Source organism: Colletotrichum jinshuiense, chromosome 1 (genome assembly GCF_051148585.1).
Source record: "Colletotrichum jinshuiense chromosome 1, complete sequence".
Lineage (NCBI taxonomy): Eukaryota > Fungi > Ascomycota > Sordariomycetes > Glomerellales > Glomerellaceae > Colletotrichum > Colletotrichum jinshuiense.
The window spans coordinates 2622017-2643824 of record NC_139302.1 but is presented as its reverse complement, the minus strand read 5'-3'; the positions used below and the strand labels follow the sequence as shown (position 1 = coordinate 2643824).

The 21808-nt window shown below is 54.4% G+C and overlaps 7 protein-coding genes across 7 annotated transcripts; 4 read left to right on the top strand and 3 right to left on the bottom strand.

The window, feature by feature from the left end:
• Window positions 1–587: 587 nt before the first annotated feature.
• Window positions 588–2072, bottom strand: EsH8_I_000694 (uncharacterized protein; the record flags this gene model as incomplete). Its single annotated transcript, XM_083268107.1, has 1 exon — window positions 588–2072. One exon carries the CDS (start codon window positions 2070–2072, stop codon window positions 588–590), a length of 1485 nt encoding a protein of 494 aa, XP_083118545.1.
• Window positions 2073–3894: 1822 nt separating this feature from the next.
• EsH8_I_000693 (inhibitor of growth proteins N-terminal histone-binding-domain-containing protein) lies at window positions 3895–5238 on the top strand (the record flags this gene model as incomplete). Its single annotated transcript, XM_083268106.1, has 1 exon — window positions 3895–5238. One exon carries the CDS (start codon window positions 3895–3897, stop codon window positions 5236–5238), a length of 1344 nt encoding a protein of 447 aa, XP_083118544.1.
• Window positions 5239–8761: 3523 nt separating this feature from the next.
• Window positions 8762–10722, top strand: EsH8_I_000692 (UTP glucose-1-phosphate uridylyltransferase; the record flags this gene model as incomplete). The annotated part of the gene is made up of 4 exons (XM_083268105.1): window positions 8762–8881; window positions 9145–9240; window positions 9302–9378; window positions 9432–10722. 4 exons carry the CDS (start codon window positions 8762–8764, stop codon window positions 10720–10722), a joined length of 1584 nt encoding a protein of 527 aa, XP_083118543.1.
• Window positions 10723–11488: 766 nt separating this feature from the next.
• On the top strand, window positions 11489–12301 carry EsH8_I_000691 (GIG1 family protein; the record flags this gene model as incomplete). Its single annotated transcript, XM_083268104.1, has 2 exons — window positions 11489–12025; window positions 12158–12301. The coding sequence occupies 2 exons, from the start codon at window positions 11489–11491 to the stop codon at window positions 12299–12301; spliced, it is 681 nt and encodes a 226-aa protein (XP_083118542.1).
• A 186-nt stretch (window positions 12302–12487) lies between these two features.
• Window positions 12488–13503, bottom strand: EsH8_I_000690 (dihydroneopterin aldolase; the record flags this gene model as incomplete). The annotated part of the gene is made up of 2 exons (XM_083268103.1): window positions 12488–12703; window positions 12814–13503. 2 exons carry the CDS (start codon window positions 13501–13503, stop codon window positions 12488–12490), a joined length of 906 nt encoding a protein of 301 aa, XP_083118541.1.
• Window positions 13504–13975: 472 nt separating this feature from the next.
• Window positions 13976–16932, bottom strand: EsH8_I_000689 (peptidase family M1-domain-containing protein; the record flags this gene model as incomplete). Its single annotated transcript, XM_083268102.1, has 3 exons — window positions 13976–14434; window positions 14490–16782; window positions 16853–16932. The coding sequence occupies 3 exons, from the start codon at window positions 16930–16932 to the stop codon at window positions 13976–13978; spliced, it is 2832 nt and encodes a 943-aa protein (XP_083118540.1).
• A 2702-nt stretch (window positions 16933–19634) lies between these two features.
• On the top strand, window positions 19635–21194 carry EsH8_I_000688 (enolase acuN; the record flags this gene model as incomplete). The annotated part of the gene is made up of 5 exons (XM_083268101.1): window positions 19635–19758; window positions 19829–20082; window positions 20136–20227; window positions 20283–20333; window positions 20399–21194. 5 exons carry the CDS (start codon window positions 19635–19637, stop codon window positions 21192–21194), a joined length of 1317 nt encoding a protein of 438 aa, XP_083118539.1.
• Between the last annotated feature and the right edge of the window lie 614 nt (window positions 21195–21808).

Sequence of the window (21808 nt, the reverse complement as noted above, 5' to 3'; positions counted from 1 at the left end):
GAGCGGCGAGTTTGGTTCAATATGACGAGCTCCCTCGTCCGGCATGGACATTGCAGAACTCTTTTGAGGGGATTAAGCTTAAGGTCGCTCGTCGAATCGCGGCTCCTGATTGGGCAATTCGTGGGTTGTTGGTCCAGACCTAGCGGAAGAAGGATCAAGGATCCGAGACCGATAGTACCGTTGAACAAGTCCCGCGGTGGATTCGTCTTTCCAGGCAGCCACATAACGTCGAATTGGAAGCGCCTTTCTTGTATTGCATCGTTACACCGCAATAACCCTTCTATCCCTCGCATCCGCCGTGCAGTAGTCGCGGGAAGTCGGTCATGCAAAATCCAACATCGCGGAAGTTAGGCCGCGTCGGATGCACGTCAACGTGGCAGATATCACACATCCACCTCTGGTGCGGCCAAATGTATCGCTCTCAACCGGTCGATTGTCATCTTTTTTTGGTGAGGTCTAGATAATCCGAATACGATGGTATTTCCCTTTATAAGTAACAAAACCGTCCAGTATCATTTCTACTCCACAAACGCCTTGAATAGCCAAGTTCGCCAAGAGTTCCACGGGCATGGCGACAGGCTCTTCTTTTAGTACTCCATGGCATGTCCAACGGCCTCCTCGCGTGCTTTCCTGACAATGTCGTTCTCAGCCTCCCTTTGCTCCTTGAGTTTTGCTTCCACGTCGTCCCGGAGGCCGCCCAGATCAGGTGGAATAACTTGATATTGGACACTGGGGGCCGCTTGCACGAACCTCAGCTGCTCCGTCACATGCTGCAGCACGTCATCGAGACGCTTTCGCGTGTTGCGATTCACACGCGGCTCTCCAAGGATTTGTTCCAAAGTTGGGAACAACTCCTCGTATCTAAATTGCTCCCTCCAGGGGGCGTGCGATGGAATGATGGGATCGATCCTGTCCTGGCAGTTGATTGCGATACTTGTTTCGAAGGCCCAGGCGCGAGCTACGTTTCTAGGTGTGTATCCGCCGCCGCCAAAGAGAATCATAGGTAGGCCGAATGACTTGCAGAACTCGACACAAGCGCCGTGGCCTTGCACCTGAAGGTTGAATCGCCCGAGGCGGTCGCCAGCGAGTGAGTCGGCGCCGCATTGTAGAGCAATAGCGCTGGGGCGGAACTTTTCAATACATTTGCCGATGACATTCTCAAAGAGCCATTTGTACTGATCATCCGTGACTCCGTCGTTCAGGGGAACATTGATAGCATGGTGAGCTCCCGGGTTATGCTCATTCTTAGGGCCATTGTCGTCCAAACCACCGGTGCCGGGAAAGAAGTTGAGGGGATCGTACTTGTGGAATGACACCGTCATGACACGATCCGTAGAGTAGAAAGCCTCCTCGACACCGTCTCCATGGTGGACATCGATGTCGATGTAGAGGACACGAGGAAAGCACCGCAGTAACTGCAAAATGGCAAGAACAATATCGTTGATGTAGCAGAAACCAGAGGCCTCGGCTTTTTTGGCGTGATGCAGGCCGCCTCCCCATGATACGGCTATGTCGGACTGGTTGGAACAGATCTTTCGCGCAGCATCCAAGGATCCGCCCGCCGACATGGAACAATAGTCATAGAGGCCCTCGAACAGGGGGCAGTCGGATCCGCCAAGGTTGAACTTGAGATCGGGATTAGCATTGTCAACATCCCTCGGAACTGGCTCGGGGAGAACGGTTCCCAAGAAATCCAGATAGTCGTCGGAGTGGAAGTCGTTCAGTTCCTCGTAGGTGGCGGTTCTGGCAACGTAGTTGTCCATGGCAAAGGACATGCCGTAAGAATAGATGAGACTCTTGGAGAGGGTAAGGCGCCAGGGCTTCATGGGGTGAGTCTGGCCGAAGTGGTGCTTTTCCATTTCCGGATTGCAGTGAAAGGAGACATTGTAGCCCTTTGGGCGAGTGATGCCCGACTCGAGGGCCATGCGCTTGCATTTGGCGAAGTACTTGGCATTGTCGAGTTCGCTGGCGTGGTCCAACGGGATGTACTCCTCAACGATGTCATCTTTGTCGGTCCTGTGGGGTAGGTAGTTGGGTTTTGGGACGCGAAATCTGTATGCGTCTGTGTCCATGATGGTATGCGACGGATGTCCCGCCGGAGTGGCCGGGATAGAGCTGTAGGGAACCTTCAATCTTGGGCAACGTTGAAGGGTGGAGTTCTAGGCTGCCTGCGCGAGATGAGGTTGACTCAGCAGTGAATTAACGGATTGCGGGTTGGAGTGGAACGTCGCAAAAAATCCAGATCCGGGGGTTCTCAAAGGCAGGAGTCCTCCTATGTTCAAATGTTGGAGATGGTCAAACTTCCCGGGGAAGACCGTCCACGATGTCGCTGGTGTTGATATGTAATGTATGTGGGAGGTTTCGTTGAAAGGCTGAGGGTGCGATTGGATGAGAGGTGACAGACGTCTGGGAGGAAAGCCACTGCTAGCCACTAAATTAAAGCCAGGTAGGTATCCGTACCTTAGTGTGCTTAGGCAGCCCAGGGCACCAAGGTCGAATCTGCTGAAGTTCGCACGGGCCATCAGCCACACAAGATTAGGGAAGCACTGGTCTCGTTGTGGCTCAGTCCTTTCTGGTTCATTCGGGAAACCCTGAGAACTCGAAGGTGAATGGCAAGTCGAGGAGGCCCTGTTTTGCAAGGCTGTTGGTTATATGCCTTGGAGGCGACCCTGACTCAAGCAGAAGCACTGCTCATCCTCACCCCGTTCTGCGCAAAGACTATCTATTGTCTATCAATCGATGGAGCATTGCGCAGAACGGCCCTATCTGTATCTGCCTTGGCCATTCCGGGTCGGGATTTCTCCCATATATCGCCGACTGCATACGGGCTTCCACGTACCATGTAGGTACCAAGGGCAAGGGCGAGGGCGGTCGCAGACTGGACGGGGCAAGCACGGCTGGATCCGCTTTACACATCCTACGTCCAATAGAACGGCTGGACGTGCGCCTGGGCCTGACGTGCCAAAGCCTGAAAAAGGCCTGAAAAATCGGAGGCTAAAACCCCCGTCTCCGCTCGTCTCGTCTCACTGGACGAGTTGGAACCTCGCAAACTTGCCCGCCGCCAAACCCAACGCGACACACGAATCGACCTGCAACTGCCAACTGGACCACAAACGTGATTCCAGCCTCTTCCACCCCCACCCTCGCGCGTCCGTCCGAGAGAGAGAGAAAAAAATCACGTCGCTTTCTCAGCAACAGGGAATTTTCATTACTCCGTAAATAAATAAAAACATTCCGGGATCACGAGCAAGGGCCCCTCCGTCGCCTTACTTTGCCTCGCCTGCGCAGCTGGAGCTCTTGTCGACTTTCCCTACCGGTCCCCAATCTCTTAGGTGAGCCAAGCTAGTCACTTCGTTCAGTTGCGGAGGATCGTGGCCGGGATCTCTTTTCCCAAGTGTCTCCTGTCCAAGGTTCCTCTGTCATCGCCTTCACCAGGGCAAGTGCAGCCAAGGCAAAACCACCCGGCTCTTCGCCTCGGTCAGCCCACCCGACGGCGGCCGTGCCGCACCGCGCCGCCCCGTCATCCTGCGTGCCACTATTCCCACCTACCTACTGCTGGCTCTCTGCTCTACTCCACATCTGCTCTACTACTCTGCTTTGCTCTGGTCCATCTTACCTTGTCTCCTCTTTATCTCCATGACCTTGGTTTGCGAGGCCTTCATCACTTTTCTTCTGTCCCCGACCTGGCATCGTACCCTACCTCGCGTCCTCATCCTCGTCTCCTCTAGCAAAGAACCTTTGCTTTGGTTGCATATACATCCTGCTACCATCCCCTCTTTGTCGTTCTTGCCGAGCACCTTGCCGTCGTCTGCCTCGTCGTCGCTCAGCCCGTATCCGTCAGCCGTCGCCTGCTTGTTCAGCCGCGGGGTGCGTGGAATCCGTCATTAACGCAAGATGCCTAGAGACGATTTGTCCATCGACTTCGTCAAAAGGATGCCGACGGCCGAGGCGCTCGACCCGTCCATTATTCTCGACGACTGGATCAACCGCGTCCAGAACCTCCCCGAAGAGATCCGCTTCCTACAGGATGAAATCGCCGACAGGGACCGCCAATACTACGACTGTGTCAAGTTGATCGACGACCGCGATGGAAAGATACAGAAATGGATCAGAGCCAACGGCAGCCACGAGACGAACCCCCGCGAAGAGGGCATGCGGTCCCAGATGCGCGACAACTTCAACCGTGCCGACCAGCTGGCCACCGAGAAAATCGCCTTGACACAGAAGTTGCAGATCATCATGGACAAGCATCTGCGCAACCTCGATCAACACATCAAGATGCTCTACGACCGTGCGGAACCCGGCTTCAACGACCCTGACGAATGCCCGTCGCTGATCCGGCCGAGTGCCGCGAACCATTCCGCCCCGTCAGCCCGATCCGTCAACCCTGCGAGCCACCTGGTTGGGGCCGCCATCACGGCGACGCCTCTAAACCCGATCGTCAACTCATCGAGCCCTGCTGCGGCGCGCGCCGGAAACCCCCAGATCCGTAGTGCCCAGTCCCAACAACACGCCTCTTCCGCGCCCGCGACTCCCGCTGCAAGTATGATACTTAACCGCCAGGCGCGGGAGAGCTCGGCAGGGCCGGGGAGTGGCGCGCCAAAGAGGGGTCCGCGGTCCATCTCTGGACTGGGTAGCCTACCCACGACATCGAGCAACTTGGCCAGGCATTCCTCTTTGGGCCCAGGCACCCCGAAGGGCACTACCGGCCCTGGCCCCAATGGCGCAGTGCGGGCGGGTAGCGCCGGGCCCAGGTCCTCGTCCACAAAGGCGTCCAGTGTGTCCGGAGTACGAAAGGGAACGCCTGGCGCGGGGAATCGGAAGAGACCTGTCAACGGGAACAAGTCATCCTTGTCTCGCGTGAAGAAGGTCGGAAGCCGCAACTCGCCTGCCTCGACAGCAGATAGTGAACTGTCGGACGCCGAGAGCGGAAGCGGCGATGATGGCGACCGAAGCCGGGTGGACCGTGCCAGCGGCACACCTGCGCGCGAGGGCAAGGAAGGCGACGGCGACGATAGCATGCCCGACGCCGAAGATGACGAGGCTGGTGATGACAAGAAGTACTGCACATGTCAGAATGTCAGCTTCGGCGACATGGTGGCCTGCGACAACGAGGATTGCCCCTATGAGTGGTTCCACTGGTCATGCGTAGGCCTCAAGAGCGAGCCCAACGGGACATGGTTCTGCCCAGTGTGCACAGAGAACATGGAGAAGGAAAGGCTGCTGAAAAAGAAATAGAGCGGCGTTGGAGGGCCGACCGATTAAAGCGTTATTATACTCCTTGGGAGATTCGACAGACGGCGTTGGTAGCTTGACATGGAGCTGGGGCTCTTGGAAAAGATGTCATTAGCCCGGAGTTGGCGTTTGGGCATGTGGCATAGTTACGGCTAGGCTATTCAACTAGGAGATTATAAGGAAGAAGAAGAAGAAAAATGGCATCTTCCATTTACGTGCCAATCTTGATCTTGTTATGACCTTATGATTGAAGACGAAAGTTTCCTAGCGAGATCCGACTTGGTCACAATGAAAAGTTCGGTATATTTTAAAGCCAAACAAATAAATAAAACCCCTCAATGTTGCGACTGATGGCTGAAGGATAGGCTTACGTTGATCCCCTATTATTCCGAGCAGTCGTCATCCCTAATGTTCCCAGTCTAACGGTGTGTGCATAGTAAGCTCAGAAATGACAACTGCCCCCACGTGGGACGTACGAGAGAGCCTCATTTGACGTGTGGTCTGTTCGCAACGCAAGGCCATCTACAGATCCATCCGGTTTGGAGTTCCCGTCTGCTTTATTTGGGTCATGACCTAGACGACGACGGTCGATTCATTTGTTTCGTTTCATTACTTCCCCCTGGCATCCAATCTGCGCAACCTGGGGGCCGGTGCAGATTACCTGATTAGAAAAAGGTGTGCATGGGCAAAAATGTTCAGGGCCCGAAGAGAAGAATGCCATTATTGAAAATGGCGTCAGGAATAGCTAATTGCACTAGCGAAACATGTTGGGCGAAGAGGACCAGGGACTGCTGTTAGCGTGGCAGGACGCCGGCGTCGTGTCTGATCGGGTTGGACGGACGGCCGTAGGCTTGGCTTCCGGGGCTGAAGGCAACGTTCGGGATAGTGAAGCCCGGGCGATGGCCGACAAAATTTCCTGGCCCTCTTTCTTTCACTGGGCTGCAGCAGTGCAGCTGATACGATCGTGTTCGAAAAGTAGGTTGTATCCGTCGTCCCCCCTGACTACCTTTTATCCACCGCGTAGTAACTTGTACATGCAATCAAACTCCCGACCAGACGGGATGGGGATTTGATGGATCCCCCCTTGGGCCGGTTGGGACTTGACTAAAACGAGAAGCCAAGTGGGAATTGGCCCGCCCGGGGCGCAGATGCCGGCATTCAGGGGTGAGGGAGCGTTATGGTTTAACAACTTCATAAGAAACCTGACATGGTCGGTTGATCGTGGATCGCGAGGAGAGAATTTCTGGGAGAGATTCCGAATATGCCCGGCAAGGTTGGTTGGTCGGATTTTTGGCTAGGCGAAGACCCGAGAACCAAGAGGTTGTGGTTGTGGGCATGCCGGCTGAAGAAAAAGCCGCTGCTTTGAGCACTTTTGATACCGATCAATTTAGCGAAGTCGGAAAGTTCAGGGTGTGGCAAGTTTTTGGAGTGGTATGCGAAAAAGGTGTGTGTAGTAGGCGTGCCCGGCCGGTGGGCTGTCAGCTTGACCAACTATCCTCATTGACGGCGCATCCATGGAGGGACGTCGGCCAGAAGAGGCGGATATCGGACCGCTCGAGCCCTTTTTGTCACCCATCCAGGGGGGGAAAAAAGTGGTATCGTGGAAAGGCGGTGCACCCCGAGATATTCAGGCAGCTCTGAGGAGTGCAATTCGTACTGCAACGACTATACTGTAACGTTCCCCTCAACGTTGAATGGTTGTATGGGTACTCTGAGGTAGAGCAGGTGAGAAATTGGATACGTCGTGTGTTGCGTCCTGCCTTGTTATGGTGGGCAAGGTATCCCGGGAAGGTCGAGGAAAGGTACAGCTCATCTTACCGCTCGCAGAGATGTTGGGTGGTGGGGTTGTGATATTTCAGGAAACCCATTGTGATTAGTGCAGCCGAGGGGAGACAATGTACCTGAAGACTGCTCGGCTCCGCAAAGGATGGAGACTTGCACCTTTTTTAGTGCCTGCATTGCTAGGGACACTTGTTCGGACGGCTCACCCGTGATGCGCCGTGGCCGTGGAGTTAGGTGTGGACTAATTAGAGCTGGAGAACAGAAGAAGCAGGACGGAGCTCCGTTCTGCTGGAGACATGACCAGCGTCGTGGTCCAGACATGTCTGAGCTGTCGTCTCTTTTTCTTGGTGGTGGTGCCTGATCCAAGGTGGGTGGGTGGGATGAGGTGAGGTCTATTGGTCCATTGCTGAATGATATCCATTGGTGGTGTCGTCCTTGTGGTCCAGGTTGGGTGGTAGATATGGCCACTATCCGTATCCTTTGGGATCTGCATCTCTGGACAGCCAGCCCGATAGATAACCATTATGTTTCTTGGGCTTATTTTTCCCTCTTCCACTTCGCCTTTGGCCCCCATGCAGCAGCAGCTGCAGCCGCCGCCGCCTCTCTCTCTCTCTTGGGCGTCACTAGTTTGCAGCGCCACAGGGGTGTTGAGGAGGCGGTGGCCAGGCCAGTGGAGGGTTGCAGTCGAAAAGAGGTGGGCTGGAATGGCTCGAGGGGAAACATCAGGTACCAACCAGGAGCTTCAGGGACCGACTCCTGGTGGGAAATGTTTTGGGTCTTGCAGTGATTTATTTTTTTATTTATCAAACTGGAGATGAATACGAAGCAAGTTCAGGTGGGAGAGAAGACAGGGCTACACTCGGTGCCATGTCCGATATGACTGAAGATGGCAAAGAGGTTGGGATGTGTATCCGTTTTGTACAGAGACAGAAGCACAATGTACACTCGCCCCAGGTCAGGCATGGCCTGTACCTTAGGTAATGAGGCACTGATTGACGGCGACTGCCCAGAGTGAGGTGTGAGGTGAGTGTCTCCTGCGACAGCCCCTCCACTCTCTCGGCTCCCCGTCTCCTCCCCGAACGGGGGGAACGAGATAAAATGAAAATTGGCAAATGCGAACTGTCGGGGTTCCCACAGTGATATCACCGCTATAAAGGGAAATCCCCGTCCACCTCTGCCTGACTCTGGCTCTCTTGACGGCTCTCCTTTTTTTCTACTGCTATTCTTCTCTCTGCACACAACCATCACCCACACTCGCTCGCTGCTTCTTGTTGTTGCTGCTGTTGCTGTAAGTACCACCCTCCCCTCCCACGTATCGCTGATCGCCGGATCTTCTGCTCCAGCGAGCTGGTCCCGAGCACCTCAGTTTGCCTCCCTCCTCCGCCATTTTTGTCCTTCCCCCGCTCTCCCCAAGCTCCTTTCACCAGTCCCTGCCTTAATTTTCCTCCTGAATCACATGGAGAAGCTCACAAATTACGTCAGGCTACATAGATACCTTTGAGCTACCAGCAACTTTCTGCCGTCTTTCCCACGGCGAATCCCCTGTCAACGTAGGCACTACCCCGCCGTCCTCGAGTTCGACGCCTGTTTCTCCCCTTTCCCACACTTTCCCCTCAACATCTTCGACAAGCAGCAGCTATTCTCCTGACTGAGACCGCTCATTCCTCGATTGCAATCATTGACACGTCCCTAGTGCATCCAGACCTACTTCAGCTACCGCGAATCGCGTTAAACCTCACCCACAATGGCTCAAGCGATCAAGAGCGCTCTGCCCACCCACCTGAAGTCCCCTCTTGGTGGACAGGGTAAGAGCGATGACGCCGAGTTCACCACCCGTCACCACGGCAAGACGAGGTCTCACATGGTACATACTTTTACCCTCCCTCCCCTTTGAACTTCATTTCCTCTGAATGGTGCTCTTTGGAGTACTGCAACGCAGTGGAAGCTTTTCGTTGTCCATGGCGACTCCATGCCACTTGTGAAGTGGAACAGCAAGCTGGCCTCTGTCGGAGCCCAGCCCCGCTGCCGATCACTTGACGATAGCTTCAGGATGCATCTCTTCTCCACTTTAAGAGACGCCATTCAAATCGACATTCAACGCGCAAACGGGATGCTAACTCCTCCAAGGCCTTTGAGAACACCTCCACCAGCGTTGCCGCTGCCCAGATGCGCAATGCTCTCACCCAGCTCTCCGAGACTGTTACGGACCCCGAGCAGAAGAAGGTCAGTACTGTCGCGCCGTCCAGGCTGCAACCGGAATTCTCCAGGCTGACTATTCAATTAGCTCTTCGAGACTGAGATGGACAACTTCTTCGCCCTCTTCCGCCGCTACTTGAACGACAAGGCCAAGGGAAATGCTGTGTAGGTCGACGCTCGATGGGAACAATGGTGAGCTGAAGGCTGACGTTGTATAGCGACTGGGATCGCATTGCTCCTCCCGCCCAGGGCCAGGTCGTTGACTACGAGGACCTCGCCAACTCCGAGTCTGTTCAGTTCCTCAACAAGCTCGCGGTCTTGAAGCTCAACGGTGGTCTTGGTACCTCCATGGGCTGCGTCGGTCCCAAGTCCGTTATCGAGGTCCGTGACGGCATGTCTTTCCTGGATCTGTCTGTCCGCCAGATCGAGTACCTTAACCGCACCTACGACGTCAACGTGCCCTTCATTCTCATGAACTCGTTCAACACCGACGAGGACACCGCATCCATCATCAAGAAGTACGAGGGTCACAACGTCGACATCCTTACCTTCAACCAATCAAGATACCCCAGAATCCTGAAGGACTCTCTTCTGCCCGTCCCCAAGAAGTACGACTCCGCCATCAACGACTGGTACCCCCCTGGTCACGGTGACGTTTTCGAGTCGCTCTACAACTCCGGCATCCTCGACAAGCTCATTGAGCGTGGCATCGAGGTTGTTTTCCTGTCTAACGTCGACAACTTGGGCGCCGTCGTCGACCTCCGCATCCTTCAGCACATGGTTGAGACCGAGTCTGAGTACATTATGGAGTTGACAAACAAGACCAAGGCCGACGTCAAGGGTGGTACCATCATTGACTACGAGGGCTCCGTTCGCCTGCTTGAAATTGCACAGGTGCCCAAGGAGCACGTCAACGAGTTCAAGTCCATCAAGAAGTTCAAGTACTTCAACACTAACAACATCTGGCTGAACCTCAAGGCCATCAAGCGCGTCGTCGAGAATGACGAGCTCGAGATGGAGATCATTCCCAACGGAAAGACCATCCCCGGTGACAAGAAGGGCGAGTCCGACATCTCCATCATCCAGCTGGAGACTGCCGTCGGTGCCGCCATCCGTCACTTCAAGAACGCCCACGGTGTCAACGTGCCCCGTCGCCGCTTCTTGCCCGTCAAGACCTGCTCCGACTTGATGCTTGTCAAGTCTGACCTGTACACTGTCAAGCACGGCCAGCTCCAAATGAGCTCCAGCCGCTTTGGCGATGCTCCTCTCATCAAGCTGGGTAGCGACTTCAAGAAGGTCTCCGACTTCGCGAAGCACATCCCGTCCATCCCCAAGATCATCGAGCTGGACCACCTTACCATCACCGGTGCTGTCAACCTCGGTCGCGGCGTGACGCTCAAGGGCACTGTCATTATCGTCGCGACGGAAGGCAGCACTATTGATGTGCCTCCTGGATCTATCCTCGAGAACGTTGTTGTGCAGGGTAGCTTGCGTCTGCTTGAGCACTGAGAAGTTTGTGCGCATTTGTATTTTGAGCATGTCAAAGCAGAGGTCACGATGCCTTGTAGTAGCATCCTGGATGACAATCTGAAAGCGCGATGGGATAATAGAAATAAAAACGTTCCCCAAAAAGCGGCATCTGCATGTTTGAGGCGGCAGCAGAATGAACTTGATAGCATTTTAATAGGGAACACTGTGTGTTCGTGCGTTTCATAATCCTTGCTGATTGCCTCATTGCGCGTGGTGTTTGTGTAGAGTCGAGGTAAATTGCCGGCCGGGGGTGACGAAACCGGTCGGCGGAATTCAGACCAGCAGCTCCGCATGGAGATTCGCATTGTTGTCTACGGCCTAGAGCAGCCGACACCGACTAGCGGTGAGACAAGAAAAAGAAAGGGGAGGGCGCGCGGCTGCATGCCGGTCCCTAGTCCGGGCCTGGTTAGGTGCGAGGCCGGCGCAGCGGGCGCGGATGTGTTGCTCAACTAAGCGGCTGCCGACGTCTGAGTTACGTTGACGCCTCAATGCATAGATGCTGCGATAACCCAGCTCCCAACGGATTCGCCGAACGGAAGATTACTTGCTGCCACAGTAACAGTGCACTTGATACGAGCTTTATAGGGCGGCGGCCCACCCATCCATCTAGCAGGGAGAGACGTCTTATTTGCCGTCTTGTGCCTTTGACAGCCGTGGACCACCCTGCAACACCAATCCCTTTTTCTTCAAGACTACATCCCTCCACCTTGCTACCTAGTGAGCAAACAACGACAAACCCGTGGCCATGGGTAGCCTCTACAAAACACCGACACTGCCGTACTGGCAGATCAACGTCCCGAAAGCGCGGCGCACGGATGAGTGCCCGGAGGGCCTCCGCAACCTCTCTGCCAAGGACGTGGGGATCCTGAGCACGCCGGACGCCGCGTACCGCCCGCAGACGTGGGACGAGGTCCGGCAGCTTGTGGCCACAAATCGTTTGGACTTATTTCAGCGTGTTCCATCGGAGCTGAGGCGGTATCGGCTGTTCATCCACCAATTGATCCAGGAGCATGGCAGCGTTATGAACTTTGTGCTCCGGCGCCGGCTAGGTTGGGAGGAGCCACTGAAGCCAGAGGGGAAGCCGTTTGAGGACGAGAGCGATTTGAGGATTCTGTACAATGATTGGCCGTATGGGATTGATGGGAGGATTGTGCATCTCGTGGTTTGGACCAAGTTTGAACTGGAGGAGAATCCGGCGACGGGGGATTTGACGGAGGGCGCGAGAGGGGAGATTGAGGCGTTTGTGAACAAGACGTTTCGGTCAAGGACGAGGCCGGATACGGTGAGTTCCTGCAAAAATGCGTCTTCGACCTTTACCGGATTTTGCGCCCCCCCCCCCTTTTATTTATTTTTATTTTTATTTTTTACCTTTTCTTCCGTGGGGGGTGAGCTTTGGGCTAACAATGAAGTTTAGATCATTTGGTTCAAGAACTGGAGGAGTCTCAAGTCTGTCCACGCCGTTGAGCATTTCCACGTCATGCTTTTCAACCCTGACCCGGAATTCATTCGGGAGATCACCGGCGGGGACGTTCCGCAGTGTGATAAGTTCGATGCATGAATCGAGGGCAGCTAGGGATCTCTGGCCCAGGCAAGGAGAGTGAGAGTGAGTGACAACAGCGGTGGCACCATGGCACGGATGGGCCGAACATTTTGGCATCTGGTGTACGGACTAACGGCCGCGCCCATCAACAAGGCAGTACAGAAAAAGTAACACAGACTTATGTTTTGAATTTTATACGTCCCTCTAAGAGTTTGCTGCGGGGAGTTCTCTGTATTCTACACGCGAGGCGGCGGCCATGGTGATGGCTGTCGGTTTCTCCATGGTGACTTTGATCACCCAACTGGAAAGGCCATGGGCCAAACTGCCATCATTTCTAGACTCCTCGAAGCCTCTTCTAATGCTGCCAGTGATGGCCGGCCCGAGGGCCTCGAGTGTCTCGAACGATGAGTCCTCGAGTGTCTTGCCATACCACGTCAGATTTTCACTCTGAATGGATACCACAGCAAATACCGAAATTGAGAGGGAGATAGATAACTATGGAAGTAGGAACAAGGGAGGGGTAAACTGACCTTGACGACGATAGACTCTATACCGACATATGAATCTTTCAACGTGCCCTTGTACCCTTCGATTTCCACGTCGGTCACGACCACTTGCTTTGCTGTTCTCTCGTTGTCGTTGACGCCGATGAGAGTCGGCACCCGCAACTCATGGATGCGCAGACATGAACCCCAGGCCAATACTTCTCCGGGGCTGAAAACAGCAGACCGGGACAAACTCACGGCGCTTCCGAGAAGGGAGGCTTTGGGCAACGTGATGGTGAGGTTCAAGTACCGAATGTGTGAGAGCTGTGCCTTCAAAAAGCCGCCCTTCTCTAGGTCCAAAGGAGCCGCGCGGTCTTGGAACGAAAGCCCAGTCAATTTAGCCCACATCTTTTCAACCAACTGCCAAAGGCTGAGGTGCTCGTCGGCAACCCGGACGGCCTTGTTGGTGTCCTCTAAGCCGGCAAGGATGGCTTTGGCGAGCAAGCCATAGTGCACAGTGTCCTCACTGACCCGGTCTGAGGCAGATGCGGCGTCGAACGGGCTTGCCATCGAGAGCTCCGCCGACACGACAACAGGCTGCGACTTCTTGAGGCGACCCCAGGCGTCGGTGCCGGCCTGGATCGTGCCCTGGAGGTCGCGCACGCGGATCACGGCGAATGGTTCGCCGGCCTCGGCGCGGACCTGCCACGAAGAGGTCAGACGGGGCGCTGTCATTTTGAGACGAGACAGAAAAACACGGGTGATGATGTCGAGGTTGGAATGAAAACCCTGCAAAAGACTCGTCTGCCTGGGCGGGTATAGGGCGAAATGGTTGAAGGGAAAGTTGCAATCGCCGTAGTGATGGGATATGAGGGGAGGTACAGTAATCATAGGCGAACGTAGCTCAATTTTAACTACGCACTGGGTACAGCACCACAGCCGTTGACGGGGTCCACAGTCAAAAATCAACCAGGTGCTTCAATACACACGCGCACATGGACATGGGCAACCACTATCTTTGGGTACATATCCAAAGACAAATACGAATAGTTAAAGAGAGGCTTTATTTGTAAGTTGCTTCAAGTTGTCTATTTTGATTACTTTTTCTACCTCTGACGGGAAGCTGTTCTTTGGGGCTATAAGGTCCAGCCAGTACCAAGAAGCCTTCCATGTCGGCTACCATAGCCGCCGTCACGATTTATGCCTCTTAAAGGCCTAGGAACTTGCGCAGATCCTCCGTGTCACGGGAAGTCCATGCAATCTTGGCCTTGATGGAGTCGGTGGATTGCGACAGAGCCCGGACAAATCCCTTCTTGTCCTTTGCATCGAAGAACCTGTCAAGCTGGTCGAGCTGCTCCTGCTTCGTAAGGCCGCTCGTGCAGTAGCTCACAATGCTTCCAATCATGGAGGACTGAGCAGGGAACTTGGTGTAGATATCGTCCCATCTCGTTTGCAGCCACTCAAACAGGGCCTCAATGCCGGCCTTGCTCGATCGCAAACTGCCGATGGGGATGTAGATGTCTTGGTCGCGAACCTTGTCACCAAGCAAGAGATCCAATGTGCGCTGTCTCAGCTTGGGGTCGCGGCTTTGTCCGAGTGTACGAAGGGCGCTGTTGCGCTCGTCACTGGTCTCTGCGGTTTCGTAGTACTTGAGTACGACATCGTACTGCAACGTTGGTTAGCAAAACCCCAATGATCGCGGACCATGCGAATGAACCTACCTCCTTCTCACCACCAAACTTCAGAACGATCGAAAAGACCGAGCTCCTAATGTTAGGGTGAATCGCCGTCTTGTCTCCTGCCGCAAACTTCTCGAACATCTCCCTCGCCGCAGCAACAACCTTTTCGTCTCCAGCCATACCAGCTGCGCTGAAAGTGAGGGCCTTGTACTGTTGCTCGACGTGACCGTCGTTGCTAGAGAACTGCCAACCCAGCTTGTGAGCTATGCTGCCAACAATGTTCCGCTGGAATTCGGTCAGCTTCTCAACGACGGCCTCATCCTCGATCCAGGCCATCTTGATGGATCCAAGACGGGTTAGGATCTGGTCCCACACAAGATATTCGGCCTCGCCGGCATCACTGAGGGCCTTGAACAAGGCCAAGCAGGAGGTCGTCTTCTGGTAACCAGAGGTGGCCAGGGCACAAGTGTCGGCCACGATACCGACTCTGTCCTGCACAGAGAGGAGCTCTGCAGCGTTGCCGAGCTTTTCAAGGCGCTCGCTGGCGTACTTGGTTCGGTAAAATCCAGTTGAGTCGGCGTTGATCTTGAAAAACTCGGCATCGTCAACCTCGAAAGTGGTGTCACGAGTAGTGAGCATCAGATCCTTGTTGATGCCACCCTTCGTACGAACGTTCAAGGAAATAGGGTAGAGAACCTTGTCTTCCTCGGGCTTGACGTCTCCCGTTGTCAGGAAGCGGTGCTGCTCCACGCTGATAGTCTTGCCCGACTCGGTAACGGAGACCACAGGGTAGCCAATATTCTGTGTCCAAATGTTCATGATTGACCCGACGTCCTTACCACTAGCCTCACTCAAAGCTTGCCACAGGTCATTCGTCGTGGCATTGCCCCAAGCGTGTCGTTTGAGATACTTGCGAACACCCTCCATGAACACCTCCTCTCCGAGATAAGCCGAAATCATGTGAACAACGCAAGAGCCCTTGGCATAGCTAATGCTATCGAAGATTTCGTTGATTTCCTCGGCCTTGTGAATGGGAACCTCGATGGGATGACTGCTTCTGAGGCCGTCGAGGCCCAACGCTGCCTGGAGATCTTCCCTCACGAAGGACTCCTTCAACTTCCACTCAGGGAAGAAGGCGTTCATGGAGTAACGAGAGGCAAATTCAGCAAAGCCTTCGTTCAGCCAGAGAGCGTGCCACCAGTCTGGAGAGACAATGTTTCCGAACCATTGGTGGGCAATCTCGTGAGTAATGACGGTTGAGACTCGCTCCTTGGCCGCAGCACCGCTCGTCTTCTCGTCAAACAATACCTCGACGGTACGGTAGGTAACAAGACCCCAGTTCTCCATGGCTCCAGCAGCGAAGTCGGGGATGGCGACTTGGTCAAGCTTGGGCAAGGGGTAGGGCAGGCCAAATGCCTTTTCATAAAACTCCAAAGCCTTGACACCAATGTCCAGTGCGTATCGGCCTCTCTCGATATCCTCGGAGGGCGGGGCGTAGACTCGGATGGGCACTCTGAAATCGTTGGTCTCAATGTAGTTGAGTTCTCCAACGATGAAAGCCACGAGGTATGTTGACATGACGGGGGACTTGTTGAATCGGACGGCCTTTTTTCCCGAGGGCAGCTCCTTCTCTTCTGCCACGTCCATGTTGGAAAGACAGGTCAGGCCCTTGTCAGCTACGAGTGTGACAGTGAATTCTGCTTTGAGGGCCGGCTCGTCAAAGCAAGGGAACGCCCTGCGGGCATCGGTAGGTTCCATCTGACTGGTGGCCATGATACCCTTGGAGCCGTCCGGCTTGTTGTAGTACGACCGGTAGAAGCCCGCCATCTTGTCATTCAGCTCGCCAACAAACTTGATCTCGAGGGTGCCCTTTCCACCTTTTGTGAGCTTCTCTGTGAACTCGAAACTGTGGACCTGCTTCGGCTCGTCGTAGGTAATGACCGGGTCGCTGAGGCTCTTTTGCTGGCCATTGACCGACAAGGATAGAGCGGCATGCTTGATCTCGATCTCGTGGGTATTCAAAGAAACAGAATTCGAGTCCTCAGCAATGTCAAAATCGATCTTAACAAGGCCATCAAACTTGAGCGTCTCAAAGTTGGGCTCAAGAGTGAGATCGTAGTGTCGCGGGACCACATTGGTAGGCAGCAATTCTCGCGGGTAGTTCAGCGTGCCGGCGCCGGCAGTTTCTCCGTGCTTGCACATGTTTCTTTTGAAGGAGCAGTGTCGCGTAGCGGAGATGCGCTGGGGGTTTTGAAGTCGAACGTTTCGTCGAGAGGTAGCTCGGGGCGCAGAGGTCTGGCTCGCGAGTGCGTTGTAAGTTCGTAGTTGGTAAGGACTGTTCGATTTAATTAGCCAATGGACTTGTAAGTAAAGACAGGAAAAGGCTGGTTGCCCAGAAGACGTACATGCGCGCAACAGTTCGTCTGGTCGGTGTGATGCGTGAGGCCAGGTCGACCGTACGTTTTGTTACGAAACGGAAAGCCATGAAGGAGGGGGCGGGGCCCAAAGCACCAAAGGAACGAAAGCGGTCAGTCTAGGCACCCAGCTATGCACGTCTTAGGAAGGTACATGTAACGCGGGGTCCAGTGGTGCTGAGGGGAAGCTTTCATCCAGTGCAAAGCAATGCTCCAGTCTCAGTGATGGGATGCGCCGACACAGGCCGCGCAGGCCGGCCGGATGGGTAAAAAAGTCCCCACATACTCTGCCTCAGGTCACCGCACTTATTTCGTTGCTCAGACCCACGCCAAGCCGCTTCCACCCGACTTGGCCCACAGCCGTCCCGAGCGTTCCTCAAGCGAACCTGGGCGGGATCTGCTTCTCATTCTGCCGTCCGAAGCCGGCTCGAGAACCGATTCAACGGGAGAGTTGCGGAGGGTAGCCCGTGATGTGTAGAAGCCCTGCAGTGCCAATACCCTCATTCGGATGTGCATCCGATAGCAACGGCAATCCGAGGTCATCGCGAGTTTCAGCTGTTCAGTTGAGCATTCGTACATTTTTACATGAAGACATACACATGCGGCTCAGGAAGACAAGCTTCAACATTCTATCCTATCAAAAAGCCAGCAACGAGGCATCATATGTAATACGATCAATGCTTGCGAGCTTGATGACTGGGGGCGCGTCTGGTGGTTTATGCCCCCCGGGTTGATAGGAAATGGTAGATGAGCATTATGAGATCGAACAGAGAAATCCGAATCTTCCAACGCAGACAGTCGCAAATTGACAATTGCCGGCAGGCTTACCGCCTCTTTATTCCCTGCTAATAATGTTGTGAAGATTCAGCGATGCAAATATGGCCAAAGGCTGTGTCCTGGTTACGCGCTACACCCATACCTGTGGTCAGACGCCTGGAGTTGGTAAAACTAAAAGGTTGTTCAACAATTATGAGAGACGTGGCGTTTTGGAGAGGCATCAGTATGATGATCCAATCATAGGGCATTTGAGCTGGGAAACAGAGACGCCCAACATCCATGGAGCCGCTTTGCAGTCTCGGTGCGGGCGTGATATGGCTTGCTCGTGACACAACGAGGGCAACAATTACGCCTGCCGTGTGTGTGTGTTTGAGGAATGACTAGAGAGTGCCCCTATCTATCCCGACACAGAGTCCAGCCGTCGGTTTAATCCAATTAAAGGGACTGAGCATAGAGATGTACAGGCATAATGTGGGTTGTTGGCTTATACTCGGGCGAAAGCGGGCGAAGGGCTGGCTGAGGTGCGGGCATCGAAATCTTGGACGAAAGACGGGTTGACAAACATGCAATCTCCACGCCAAGAACCAGCACCCTGGGACAGAGACAGACGTCATTTCCACCCAAGCTCCAGAGAACGAAGCTAAAGGTACCATATTACATACAGCATGGCCTGGCCTACACATGTCTTACCCCGGCTTTGCTAGACGGGGTGACGGGGTCGGGATCCATGATCGGGAAGAACCGCATTAGCACCTGACTATTCCGAGCAACATCCTCGGGATAATCCATGGCGGGCTGCCTGTCCCAGACCGTTAGTGGAGTAAGAACGTCGTTCTTTGACCTTGATTGCCAATGAGCAGCTCGTCGCTGGACCAGGGTACCGGGGAAAAGACCTCTGGAAGATCGGGAGTCGGGACTTGTAGATTGTCGAAGACGCACTTTGACGCAAATAGCCCAGACAGCGCCCACTAGATCCCGACAATGAACGGTAGGAGTGCCCGTTGCGCAAAGGAGTGACCGGTGTGGGTGGCCAATCAGACGATGGCCTGGCACAAACGGCCTATTGTTGTGCCTAGGCCGAGGTCTTTGACCTGAAGCAGACGGAAGACACAGAAATCGAGGCCGGACTTTGGGGCTGGGGACGAAAATAGAAGAGGGTCCAATCAAGAGAGACAAGGGCAGAAACGTGTCTGGCCTCGCTCTGGTCGCACGCATTGGCAGAGCAGCATTTTCATTGCCCAGTTTGTTGGGGAGCGGTGGTGGCTCTCACCAAGACGCAGCAGCTCTCCGTAGTTAGGCGGTGCTATGAAAGATACTTTGAAACAGAGCTGTTTTGTGATACTCTTGGCCTGTTTGGAGCTTGGGCCAATGTAGCCCCCTAACAGGGCAGATGCCCCGCTCCCAAGGACCATTGGGCAACGTCGACATACCCCACCAAAAGGTTGGAAGGTGCGAGCAACAGTACCTACCTCTACACTAGGTATGGATGATACCTTACCGCAGGTACCTCACCTCAGGTGGGGGTTGGAAGGGAAAGACCCCTCCAAAACACCTGCTCCCACCTGTCTCGTCCTGTCTTCCCCCTCTGCCACCGTAACCTCTTCTCCATCACATCAACCTCATATTCCACACGCAAGCAATTGCTGAGGACCTATCTTGAAATCATCATACCAACCTCCACAAGTAAGTTGTTCCATCGCATGTTCCTTCTCCGCTGCAACTGGCTATGAGCTTCGAAACAGCTCGTAGCCGTGAAGCTTGCCAGAGAATCACCCCACCATGCCATCCCACACCTGAGGCAATTCTTTCTGTCCGGTCAAGGAGCGAGCCTTCTGAGCTTAGCAATTTCCCCCAATCGGTCCTATCACATTGTTGACTCACCCACTTGTCCCTTTTCTTCTCCTTGCAATATAAAGTCTTTCCCTCCCCCCAAGATCCTCGACTAACATCTTCTCCCTTCCTCTGCTAGGAATCATCCAACACACAACGAGACACCATGGCTATCACCAAGATCCACGCTCGCTACGTCTACGACTCCCGTGGCAACCCCACCGTCGAGGTTGACGTCGTCACCGAGACCGGCCTTCACCGCGCCATCGTCCCCTCCGGTGCCTCCACTGGTACGTCGTTGTCGTCCTGAATAGACCAAGAGATAGGAAATGATACAAGAGGCTGATATCTAGTGAACAGGCCAGCACGAGGCTTGCGAGCTCCGCGATGGTGACAAGTCCAAGTGGGGTGGCAAGGGTGTCACCAAGGCTGTCGAGAACGTCAACAGTGTCATTGCCCCTGCTCTGATCAAGGAGAACATTGATGTCAAGGACCAGACCAAGGTCGACCAGTTCCTGATCGACCTCGATGGTACCCCCAACAAGACCAAGTTGGGAGCCAACGCCATTCTGGGTGTCAGCTTGGCTGTTGCTAAGGCTGGTGCTGCTGAGAAGGTTGGCACTTTTGCAACATATTGCTTGCTCGTTCCTGTGCTGACTGCTCCTAGGGCGTTCCCCTGTACGCTCACGTCTCCGACTTGGCCGGTACCAAGAAGCCCTACGTCCTGCCCGTTCCCTTCATGAACGTCCTCAACGGAGGGTATGCATTCCCCACACCGCTTATAAACCAACTTATATTAACTCTCAGTTCACAGTTCCCACGCTGGTGGCCGCCTCGCCTTCCAGGAGTTCATGATCGTTCCTTCGTAAGTTGCCCCAAGGATGTGTACTGGTGCATACTCTCTTCCGGCATCAACTAACTCTCGTCAAGTGCTGCTCCTTCCTTCTCTGAGGCCCTGCGCCAGGGTGCCGAGGTCTACCAGGCTCTTAAGGGTCTGGCCAAGAAGAAGTACGGCCAGTCTGCCGGCAACGTCGGTGACGAGGGTGGTGTTGCCCCCGATATCCAGACCGCCGAGGAGGCTCTCGAGCTCATTACTGAGGCCATTGAGCAGGCTGGTTACACCGGCAACATGAACATCGCCATGGACGTTGCTTCCAGCGAGTTCTACAAGGAGGACGCCAAGAAGTACGACCTCGACTTCAAGAACCCCGACAGCGACCCCACCAAGTGGATTACGTACGAGCAGCTCGCTCAGCAGTACGCGGACCTCGCCAAGAAGTACCCCATTGTCAGCATTGAGGACCCCTTCGCTGAGGACGACTGGGAGGCCTGGAGCTACTTCTACAAGACCCAGGACATTCAGATCGTCGGTGACGACTTGACCGTCACCAACCCTGTGCGCATCAAGAAGGCCATTGAGCTCAAGGCTGCCAACGCCCTGCTCCTCAAGGTCAACCAGATCGGTACCCTCACTGAGTCTATCCAGGCCGCCAAGGACTCGTACGCCGACGGCTGGGGCGTCATGGTCTCCCACCGCTCTGGTGAGACTGAGGATGTCACCATCTCGGACATTGTCGTCGGTATCCGGGCTGGTCAGATCAAGACTGGTGCCCCGGCCCGTTCCGAGCGTCTGGCTAAGCTCAACCAGATCCTCCGCATCGAGGAGGAGCTTGGCGAGAACGCCGTGTATGCCGGTACCAACTTCCGCACGTCTGTCAACCTGTAAAGTGGGTTTTCTGCCATGACGATGAATGTGTAAAATCCTCAGCCTGATGGTTTTCTCTATGAACACTCGGGAGGATCGGAGTGCAAAAATTTGATGAGACACGCCTGGCGTATGGGAAGACGCAACGGATGAATGGAGGCGTCGATGACGAAACTCGTAGCTTACCAATGCCTATCCGAAAATGAAAAAGAACAAATATCCCCATGCACGAGACTTTGAGACGAAGAAGTAATCAAGACTATTGAGTGATGCCTCCCGGGCCTGACATCTTCTCACTCTAGCAGCCACCATGATAAGCGACGACAGGTAAATATAGTGGGGGCTCGATCAGTGTTCACCGCAAGATGCACCCACAGCGTAAATGTGCTTTAGGTAATAGCCACTGCTAAGGCGTATCGTGCTCAAAGCTACTAGCATGGTCTGTAGTGGGCCAGAGCACAGAGCAGTCGCCAACTCAGTCCGAGGCCTAAGAGGCTAGAACCAGGCTGTTCTAATGCAAGGTATGCCATGCCAAAGCTGCAGAATTGCTGCATAGTGTAGCCTCAAGTTGCCCTGGACGAAGGAGTTGGCAGCGAGCGGGATGCACCGTGCATCAATCATTCTTTCTTCGTAGC